This window comes from Mixophyes fleayi, chromosome 1, assembly GCF_038048845.1.
Source record: "Mixophyes fleayi isolate aMixFle1 chromosome 1, aMixFle1.hap1, whole genome shotgun sequence".
Classification (NCBI taxonomy): Eukaryota; Metazoa; Chordata; class Amphibia; order Anura; family Limnodynastidae; genus Mixophyes; species Mixophyes fleayi.
Window position 1 is genome coordinate 335,587,511 of NC_134402.1, and position 11,351 is coordinate 335,598,861.

General features: G+C 39.9%; 1 protein-coding gene across 5 annotated transcripts; it reads left to right on the plus strand.

Annotated features, from left to right (window-relative positions):
* Positions 1–210: 210 nt before the first annotated feature.
* On the plus strand, positions 211–9,130 carry SIRT4 (sirtuin 4). 5 transcript variants are annotated; one of them, XM_075214907.1, is made up of 5 exons: positions 212–289; positions 2,165–2,228; positions 5,217–5,744; positions 5,948–6,242; positions 8,360–9,130. In XM_075214907.1, the coding sequence occupies exons 3-5, from the start codon at positions 5,251–5,253 to the stop codon at positions 8,537–8,539; spliced, it is 969 nt and encodes a 322-aa protein (XP_075071008.1). In that variant the 5' UTR covers positions 212–289; positions 2,165–2,228; positions 5,217–5,250; the 3' UTR covers positions 8,540–9,130. The 5 variants fall into 5 exon arrangements, with proteins under 5 accessions (XP_075071023.1, XP_075071008.1, XP_075070996.1 ...); XM_075214895.1 differs by lacking the exon at positions 212–289 and adding an exon at positions 296–583 and having other exon boundaries at positions 5,290–5,744; XM_075214900.1 differs by lacking the exon at positions 212–289 and adding an exon at positions 500–855.
* The last annotated feature ends 2,221 nt before the right edge of the window (positions 9,131–11,351 follow it).

Consider the following 11,351-nt stretch of genomic DNA (forward strand, 5'->3'; position numbering starts at 1 on the left):
TTTTGAGGGTTACAGCAAAACATAATAGAAACATAGTATGAAAAAGTATGTAGTCTGCACAAACAAGTTCAAAATAATGTTTTGAATATTTTAGATACTACCATTTTAACATGAGCATAAAACAAATATGTACACATTATTTTATTGGCATTAATCCAAATATCTGTCATCACCCACTTGGTTCCTTAGTGTCACCTTTGTTGCTGGCTAGCTCTGAACGTGGGCACTTCCTGTCGCTCAGCAAAGGATTATGGGGATTGTAGTTTTGGTTGAGCTACGCTATCAGTGGGTGAGTGTTAGCAGATAAAACAGGGTGTGGGGGTCCAAGGGTAGCGCGGTTAGGGGTTGTGCAGTTTATATTCAGGACATCAATATGTGTACTTATCTCTCCTATTATGCGGCACGGCCGTGTGCTGCCAGGTGACCCCATAGATGTCAGCCGCCCTGAACTGAGTGCAGACCCCATTATTAGGCTGAGGCTTGTTGTGCACGATACACCGTATAGTATCTTTCTGGTGTCATGTGAAGTTGTAGCAGCAGCAGTAGTAGTACTCAATGGCCCAGGAGGTCAACAATCAGGAAGGTCATGTTATGTATTTTGTACATGTTTACATAAGTGGATACGTATGGCTGTAATAATTTGCGTTAACCAGATCATTATGTATCAATACAGATTTAGAAGCACTAAACATGATAAAACTGTGCTTGATATTTGTTGTACAGTACATAGACAGGTATATGGGGGTTACAGATGTCTTTGACTCCACCCCCCCATTGATTTACCAGAATTCTTGTTTATATTAAAATTAATTAAAGCAAATATGAAGAAAAGCATTTGTTACTCATCTTTGCAAGGTAGTGTGATTTGTAGACTTTTCCAAAACAGCACATATATAATGTTGTATGCTACATATACTGTAGATAGAATGTGTGTGTACATATAAATTATTTCTTTCTTTCTTTGAATCACCCTATTAAGATTATGTGCTTTCTTCTGCTGTATGTGTTGTTGCACCTTAGATATTAACTGGTTTTGCACTGTTTGTTACATTCAAAGTATTTTACTAATGTCAATAATGGTTTCAACAGTGCAGTTTACCCTTGTCTATTAGAGCTGTTAAGATTTACAGCTCACACTTTAAGATTGAGGTTAGTATTTTATTTATGTCTTTTACTCTAGTGTTTTGTTTTGGGGTTTATTAAGCAAATCACTTAAAATCGCGTACTTTTCCCATTGTCTCTCATCTTACAGGAACCGTCTCAATACCCCTTAAATAGAATACCCCTTAAATAGAATACCCCTGATTACAAAGAAGGTCAGGTTTTGAATGTTATTCCTAATAAAGTACTATAAAAGTATAAGGTAATTTAAGCAATATGTGACATTTTGTCTTTATATGATTAGTGTGTTCTAAGGGGGGAAGAGTGTGAGGGGGCAGTGTGTGTTTTGAAGAGGATAGAGTGTAATGTGCTCAAACTGTGCCACCATTGGGAAGCACGGTTGCTAAGTGGTTAGCACTTCTGCCTCACAGCACTGGGGTCATGAGTTCAATTCCCAACCATGGCCTTATCTGTGAGGAGTTTGTATGTTCTCCCTGTGTTTGCTTGGGTTTCCTCCCACACTACATACTAGTAGGTTAATTGGCTGCTATTAAAATTGACCCTAGTCAGTCTCTCTCTCTCTGTCTCTCTCTGTCTCTCTCTGTCTCTCTCTGTCTCTCTGTCTCTCTCAGTCTCTCTCAGTCTCTCTCTCTCTCTCTCTCTCTCTCGAGTTCTCTGTACAGCGCTGTGAAATTAGTGGTGCTGTATAAATAAATGGTGATGATAGATTTGGATTCGTCAAAGTAGCATCTTTGAGAGGCCATAGAGTTTTAGGAGTAGAAAAGTCCCTTAACAGGCTGCAATAACATTCCTGCATCAGCGAAAAACCTGGAAAACTGACATCACTTGTATAGAACAGGTATTGGGTCACTTGTCTCTATTCCCTCCTTTGTAGAACTGCAAGAGCACCAGCACGCCACTAACAGGGATTTACTAATTCTAAATGTATGTCCCCACTTGTCAGAGTTGCTTCTGTTTCAAGTTTCACGAGGATGCTCATGAGAATGCTCTCTAAATAGCCTAATCATTGAGGGTTTGTAATGTTTGCACATTTTCAAAACAGGACCACAACTTTCCAGAAGACAGCTAAACGACAACAAAGCTGCAAGAAAGAACCACAAGAACAGGTAAGAAAACCTGTCTAAATTTGTTTGCTGGAGAATGCTCCTAAATTTTCCGTTATTGGTTTGAATGGTGGGCGCTACGGGTGTATTAGCCTAGGGTGGCCAGAACCCTTAATCAGGCCCTGCTTACTCCAGTATGTATATGTAAGATTTCTCTGTCCTATTTCATTCTGGGGAAAAAGCTAGATCACTGTCAGCTATTATCATTTATTTATTTATATAGCGCCACTAATTCCGCTGTGCGGTACAGAATATATGTCATTCACATCAGTCCCTGCCACATTGAAGCTATGATAAGTTTCATAATTTCTTGACTTGTAGAAGTATACTCTAATTTCTCTTAAAAAATATTTTTGTAATCCTAGGGTTATTTATTGATAAAGTGGAACTGGTAATCAGTAGCAGATTATTACAAGTACCAGGGCAAGTATGATCTAGACCAGTGGTTCCCAAACTTTTGCAGTTCGTGGCACCCTTAGGGGGGTATTCAATTGTTAGCGAGATCCCTGGAAAACGAGCGCTCTAAAAATATTAGCGTTAATACGGTAATTACTCGCTAAATTTCATGCTGCGAGATGAAATTCAGCGAGTAAACTATACGGTAATATTGCGCGCAAAAACAGTTAATACGGTAGTTTACTTGCGGAATTTCAGCTCGCAGCTCAGAGCTGAAATTCTGCGGGTAATTACTGTATTAACAGTAATATTTTTCGAGCGCTCGTTTTTTATTGTTTTAGCGCGTTAAAAGCAACAATTGAATACCCCCCTTAGAGTCTCCATAATTACTGAGCAGTCCTGTTTTAGAAGTAGTTGGGTCAAAAAATTGTAATATGTATTTAGGTCAGGACAGAAATACTTATTTAGTTGTATGCAAAAATGCCCACTCTGCCTCCAGTCACTCTGCCCCCTCTGCCTCCAGTCACTCTGCCCCCAGTCACTCTGCCCCCTCTGCCTCCAGTCACTCTGCCCCCTCTGCCTCCAGTCACTCTGCCCCCTCTGCCTCCAGTCACTCTGCCCCCTCTGCCACGCTGTCCCCCTCCTCTGCCACGCTGTCCCCCTCCTCTGCCACGCTGTCCCCCTCCTCTGCCCTCTGTCTCGCTCCCTCTCACTCTGCCCCCTCTGCCGCTCGCCAGCCATAGAAAAAACAAAGAACACAAAAACCTACCAATCCGCGTGGCGCCGGGACCCAACATCCACATCTCTCACGCAGCTTGTCACCGAATGAGAGAGGAGGATGCTGGGTCCTGGCGCCGCGCGGATTGGTACGTTTTTGTGTTCTTTGTTTTTTCTATGGCTGGCCCGCGGAACCCTAGTGACAGCGCCGCAGCACCCCTGGGAGCTGCGGCGCACACTTTGGGAACCGCCGATCTAGACAATTCATGGATAGTCTTATAAATTTGCAGTTTCTTGCAATTATTTGAAATATGAAACTTGTTGAGTATATTAACAAGAAGTCCAGAGTGTTTTTTAAAGCTGCACATCCAGCTATCCGTCATAGTTATATTTGCTTGCTTTTTTAAATGTCTGCAGAAAGTATTTGAGAAAGGTCTTAAAGAACACCAAAACTTTGGTATAAAAAGACTATTTTCATTTTTATGCTGGAGAGTACCAATAATTATAATTGTATGTTGTTACTCCCATTCTGAGGAATTTATTGATTGACACTCAGAACATTTTAAATAGGTAAACAAATGGTGAGATTTATTTATCAACATTTCAAAACATTCCCGATCCTCTATCAAGTCTTAAAAAGTTGAAGAATGTGGATTGACAGTGTAAATGCTAAAAGTCTCATTTTCCTATTTGTACATAATATAATAATGTAAATAAGTATCATATACACAAGAAAGAATAGTGTCTGGATTGTTATTAATAAATGTGGAAGTCACATTTTCCATATAAAATGTGATTAATTACAAACACCTTCACGCCCATTGTTTGCCCCTTTAAGCACCCAATGGCTGTCTTCTTTCCTGCAATAGTCCAGCTGATACTTCATGTATGATAACCAAGGCGATAATGAATTAAGTCAGTGTTGGCTAACCTGTGACACTCCAGGTGCTGTGAAACTACAAGTCCCAGCATGCTTTGCCAAAATATAGCAGCGTATTGCTGGAAGGGTATGCTGGGACTTGTAGTTTCACAACACCTGGAGTGTCACAGGTTAGTCAACACTGAATTAAGTAGTCAGTACTCACTATGTAACCTTGCTTGTCTTGAAATCTAAACAATCTTTTTAAAATAGGTGTTTTGTGTGAATCAGGGGCAGATCTAGATTTTTCCTTAAGGGGGTGCCGTCACTGTGATCAGTGGGCCCTGTCCCCTCCTTTGCTGTGTGCCTGCAGCCGCATACTATGTACATGTGACAGGCAGCTGAGAGCCAGACTGAGGATGCTGCCTGGCTGCTCTGATTGTGCTTAAAACACAATCGGAGCAGCAGGGCAGAATGTTCTGCCTGCAGACTACAAGACACATATGTATTGTGTGTGACCCCAAACGATCAAACCCCCTCTGGATCCGCCACTGTTGTAAACTAACATCAGTTTCAGCCGTCACCCACCAGATAACAACATCTGGTCAAGGACAAGTTTGACAACTGCACTATTACACTTTTGTAGCAGCTATCCTACACTTGTTCACACATTGCAAGGTTACGCTTTGCTTGTAGTAAAAATATCCAGTTGTAACAAACGTCTAAATGTAGGAACCCACTTATGATGTCACAGCATCTCGTATCCTCAATAGGAAGCCATGAAAACCACTGAACTTTATGTTCAGTTGAGAAGGACTGTGAGGAAAGCACAGCAGTAGTTAGTAGGTTTTTTGTATTTCATAGTATGAAAAGGGTATTGTACCATGATGTGAATTATACATTCTTGGGTTTTATTTTGTAAAAGGTTAGTCACCTACTACTGTTGTTCAAAGTTCCACTACTCCATCTCCCTATTTTCATGCCGCCCCACTCTGACCACGGTTGTGCTTCTATTGCAGATGTAGAATCACTTATACTCCGTTCCTTTGAGTCATGAGGATCTTCTTTTTAAAATGCTCCTGTCTATTTCAGAAGCAGAACATTGTTTTTATCAGACACAAGTCCCACCTCAGTTTTTCACAATATGTGCCAGCTTGCCCAAGTGCTAATCCAAAGGAGGTGGAGAGGCTCCATGATTTTGTACTGAGCTCCCAACGTCTGTTTGTCATGACTGGTGCTGGTATCTCCACAGAATCGGGAATCCCTGACTATCGGTCAGAGGGTGTGGGATTATATGCGAGGACTGAACGCAGACCCATCCAGCATGCAGAATTTATCAAGAGTCAGTCTGCTCGCAGACGTTATTGGGCTCGGAACTTTGTAGGGTGGCCACAGTTTTCTTCCCATAAGCCAAATGTGTCACACGTGGCTCTGTTTAACTTGGAGAAGGCTGGGAAACTACACTGGCTAGTGACACAGAATGTAGATGCCCTACATGCTAAGGCTGGACAGTGTCGCTTGACTGAGTTGCATGGCTGCACTCACAGGTAAGGAAAATATGGTTTCTTTCTTACGTTATTTTAGAGTAATTGCTCAAGTTCCTTCATTTTCATTTATGTTTATGTACATGTATGGCCAATCTGATACAGATACACCCAATTTATCAGAGAGGCCAAATAAACCAGTCTGTAGTCAGCTCTAGACTCATTTATCAACCCTCAGCTCATCATAAATGTATCTGTATCCTTAGGGTAATTTGTCTTGGATGTCAGACCGTGATTAACAGATCTGAGCTTCAAGAACCTTTCATGGCTCTAAATCCATTTTGGAATGAGCATGCACACGGAGTAGCACCAGATGGCGATGTTTTCCTGACAGATGAGCAAGTGTCCAACTTTCGTGTTCCAGCTTGTGAGAGGTGTGGGGGTATCCTAAAACCACAAGTGACCTTCTTTGGTGATGCCGTAGACCGAGAATTGGTGTACTCTCTGTATGAGTGTCTAGGTCAAGCTGATGCAATGCTCATTATTGGGTCCTCACTGCAGGTAAGCAACCTTCTTTCACGTGTTCCTATTCCAGCTAAACGTATTTTCAGAGGTATTAAATCTTAACAGGGTTGTACATCTATGTAGTGTAAAATCCAGCCGCTAGTTTTGACAACGTACAGCCGAATATGCTTTAGAGAGGAGGAACCATTTAATGCACTAGATGGAGGAATCTGATTGGTTGTGAGGAAAATCAACTGATCAATCAGATACTGTCATTTACAGCACTGAACACTCCACACACTTTTATAAAGCACTCCCTGGCAAACACTCCCAAATCCAGTGTTGAGCATTTAATATCACTTAGGTGTAAGACAGGTTCAGAAGATGGCATCGCTACGCTTTATAGCAAAATCTAAGGATAGTTCTGCCATTGGCATAAAATCTGTTTAATGAACCAGTAAATTTAAACTGCCTGTTCTGATATGAGAAATGCTTCTGTAACATTCACATATACAGATATGTGAGCTATATCCAGGATAGGTGGAACTTATAGGTCTTCTGGTTAGGAGATGTTCCCTTTATTTGGAGCACCATGATTTATAAAAGATACTAAATTACATTCAAAAAATACCCTTGTCTTTTCCACAAATGCCCCTGACCTTTCACTGCTTGTTAAAGTGTTTAGCAGTGCTCTTCAAAGTGAATGCACTGGGAGAAATTTGGTGATGATACATTGTTACTGAGCAGCAGGAAATATTTAAAACAGGATTTTGGAAATGGAATCCCATACCTGCAATAGGTTCAATCACTTGAAAAACTTGTTCACATAATTTTATTGTTATAGTCGTCACTTCCAGTCCCTGTCTACCCAAAATACAAATACAGCCCCAATACACTATTACTTTTACACAATATACTACACTAGCTCCCACAACAACATGAGGGATTTTTATTAATTTTTTTTATTTTATTACACTAAAAAAAGTAAAATGGATAAATCTTATTTTTTCTACATTACTTTTTTGGAAGTCTTTAGTTAGCATAGCGCTTGATCTGCAAACATTACATATCAATAGATGCTTCCTGAATATTTTCCTTAAATCTGGTCAATGTGGTTTCAACACCCCCTAGCTTATATCACCACTTCCCTCATTTCACCTGGCTCTCCCCGATAGTTAAGCTACCAGGTGACATCACCACTTGGGAATAGTTACTGCTTCTATATTTATCCACTAGGGGATGATCTAGAGTTGAAGTTGCGTGTTTGCAAATACGTGTCTGCACACGTCCACGCTAGCATTTTCAGTTATACGCACCTTAACATGCATGCAACCACTGAAGATTCCTCCAAAGCAAATATGAGCCAACCATCAACCCAAAAGCTGCACCCATCATGGGTGGGTAACTTACACTTGGTACATATTTCAAAGTTAAGTGTAATCCAGAATAAGCCACCTCTCAAATGGACATACTTAACAAGTGTAAGCAAGTTGTGTGCATGCAGTGCAACAAATTATGTGAGTACACAACACTTGCATCCAACCCCCTAGGTGTCTAGAGCAGGCTTTTTGTTTTTTGTTTTTTCATTTGGTTTTGTCTATTGTTTTCACTGTACCTGAAAAGAGCTATATTTAAAATATATTTGAAAAAAGTCTCTTGCGTCGTAAGTATTTTCTTTATTTGCTAAATAGAGATGAAAGACATCCCATATAAGATATTTACAGTACCCCTTTAGAAAGCATTTGTTGGTTAATGGCCCTCTAATGCATATTCAAATGGAAAACACAGACAAGTGATCCGTTCCACACCCAAAGTTTGTGGTGTGTGACTTCTGTGCAGTGACACTGAGTGCATCCACCTTCTGTCTGTACTTAACCTGAGAAGCAGGTTTTTATTTCACTGGTTGTTAATTGATAACTAGAACTGCAAACAGAGATAGTGAATAATGATGAATATCCACTTTGACCATCCGCATCAGGTTCTCACGCAAACAGTGCCACCCATAAATGTCTACCCTCATAAATAACCAGCATCAAAATGCTTAAAAAGCAAAACAAATATTTTCATTTAATAATTTAGGGACAATGCTTTCAATGACCAAACAATCGCTTCTTTCTTTTTTCTTTTTTTTTTAAATTCAGTTGTTGATATCCACCACTATTTGTGTTTTCCAGGTTTATTCTGGATACCGGTTTGCACTAAAAGCTCGGGAAAAGAACATTCCTATTGCAATACTTAACATTGGAGCCACCAGAGCAGATCACTTGGCAGAGGTGAAAGTCAGTGCTCGCTGTGGGGACATCTTGCCCAAGATAATGCCAGTGAGTCAGTATCTGCAGGAAAGTGGGAGCTGAGCATTGGTTCTAAGAACAGAAGCAATGAGTGTTGTGTTGTTTCCATACCACTTATCCAGATACTTGATACCTGGAGCACAGATGTAATATTACTGAGTGACAATGCACAAATTGCACATATAACCTTACTGTGATAGTGGATACTTACAAATTCATGCAAAGAAGACAAATAACGTGATTTTGGAAATCACTTCAATAAAGTAATATACCAATATGGTAATGTCATATTGTATCTAACCAGATTATCTATGCTATTAGAAGGGTGTGATCTTAAGTTCAGTATTAGGATAGACTAATTAAACCATAGATTATGGTCACTACAACTTTTAGAGACAATAAAATGTAATAATGAAAAATATTTTTTAGCTGGTATTTGCATGTAATATACTACACAAAAGCATTTAGATCTTTGATGGTAGAGTTCCTATTTGTGTCTCTTTGCTGCCATGAATTTGTAAGTCTGTATAGCTGTGTTTGCTGAAATGTCAAACTACCTCAATTGCAACATAGGTTTGTATGGGAGTATACAATGATGTGATGATATTACCTTTTGTTAATATAACATTAATAATAAAACTTGTGTTATTGTTTCATGGTGTAACTTTGAGCAAACGAAACCCAAATGCCTGAAAATACACCAAAGGCCATAGCTGAAATGCAAAAAGTGCCCCTAATTGTCTACCAACCGCAGGAGCACACCTTCATTCCGGTTTTTTGGAACTGGCCCGGTAAATCTGTTCTGCGTGTCCAGCCGAAGATGCACATGTTGGAGGCAGTAAAAACATCAGTCTAGTCTACTGTCACCATTTCCTTCTTTCTTTTAAGCTTACCCTTTTTTATCCTAAAATAATGCTTATTTTAGCCTAATTTATGTCTTTATGACAGTGAGGGACTGTCTTTATTACATTTGTCACTTTTGTCTGTTCTATTATCTTATTACATTTCTGAAACTGCACCTGGAAATGTGCTCTCCAATATAAATTGGAGCTGGAAGGTTCAAAATGTATCCCATTGAAAGTATAGGCCAAATTCTAGTTTACACTGCCTATGAGGGTGTGGGGAAAAAAAACATCTTTTACCTCTACCACTTCACTTTTGAATGTATTACATTACTGGATTTCATATAACAATATACATAATACACAAAAGAATGTTTTGTGTTTTCTGGTGTTGCATGATAAATGTAACAAAACTAAAACATCAGGTTAAATTTCCAAGGGAATTAATTAGTGGCCAATCTTGATTTGTGTGCTCAGGCAGACTGGATCACATGGGAAAATATATAGTATAAAAATCTAAAAAAGCTGGGCGCGAGTAGACCTAGGAAGTGTAAAACAGCAGCTCCAATATTAGGCTCCAGACCTAATTAGATAAAAAGTATACAATAAAGGAAAGAAAGGAGCGCTAGGTAAAACACTTAATTGGTATTTATTGAAAGAGTATACATATTAAAATATACACAGTGATTATGGCCATAACCAGCCCCGTGTCAATAAAAGTAAACAACAAATGTGAAATATTCAAATATTTAATATCTCCCGCCAGAAGAATAAAAAGCTTATATCAAAGCTTAAACATATGAATTTCTGACAATATATATTATACAAGTTAACTCGTGCATGATACTCATGCATTCTAGTCAAATCAAGCTACTTAAGGTGTTAAAAAGGTTCTTGTCATGCATTTGGGCCTAGCCCAGGCCTCCTCAGGGGAAGAGCGTTACTTCCCGACGTAAGCGCCCTTTTTTAACGTGGTTTTGTCCACATGTCACCACCTCATCATTCTTCTCCATCACCTCATCCTTCATTTTCATCGCCACATCTATCCAGACACAGGGATCTCTCTCAGCGGTCCTGAGTATCACACTCCTCTCACTCTGTCACCCCTGGCAACCACCAACCACTCCCAACTGTCACCCCCGGCAACCACCAACCACTCCCAACTGTCACTTCTCCTTCAAGAAATATATAGGTCAGTGTATAACTCTGCCCAGCAGGTGGCGCTGCAGCTTGTTTTGTTTTTTACACACACACACACACACTAACACACACACTAACACACACCACTAGGCATTTATATTATAGATACAATGTCAGTTTGAAAAGTAGCAAGAAATTAGATGGTGTCAGTCTATGATGACTCCAACACATGGAACGGGGAAAGATTGATATATAACCCCCTCGTGATGAGTCCAATACGATGTTGCCAGTTTCCACTGTAATAGTCAGCACAGCTACGTGTGCAGAAAAAAGGCTAACAGAGAAGAGTTCAGCCCAACTTCTTATACGGATGATACTGAAAAATTCCCGGTACAATGACCAAAAAAGTGTTACAGTGTTGTAAAATACCTTGCATAGGAATCCAACCTTGTCTCGCTATCCAGCCTGTGGAATCGACAGGTAAAAGGAACTATTGGGATAAATGTCCAGTCTGTAGTCCATATCACTGAGAGCACTGATGTAATAAGTAACCCCGGGGTGTACAGATACCAAACTGGTTAGAACATACGTTCATATTGACGCGTTTCTCGACACAAAAGCCGTTTCCTCAGAAGAAACGGCTTTTGTGATACCGGGGGGTTTATGGCCATAATCGGTGCGTATATTTTAATATGTATACTCTTTCAATAAATACCAATTAAGTGGTTTACCTAGCGCTCCTTTATTGGATCACATGGGGCCTATTTAGTGGTGTTTGCTGATTGACCAGACACATCATTAGATTGCTGTCCTCAGGTGACTGGATTTTTCTGACAAACATTTTCCAATCAGATGTTGGTTGGAATTGGTCACTGCATGTAAGAACAGCTTTT

Coding starts and splice junctions, on each gene's coding strand:
- SIRT4 (XM_075214895.1), top strand. CDS start 396: ATGCGGCACGGCCGTGTGCTGCCAGGTGACCCCATAGATGTCAGCCGC. Junction 5,745..5,947: donor TTGCATGGCTGCACTCACAG/GTAAGGAAAATA, acceptor CTGTATCCTTAG/GGTAATTTGTCTTGGATGTC. Junction 6,243..8,359: donor TTATTGGGTCCTCACTGCAG/GTAAGCAACCTT, acceptor TGTGTTTTCCAG/GTTTATTCTGGATACCGGTT.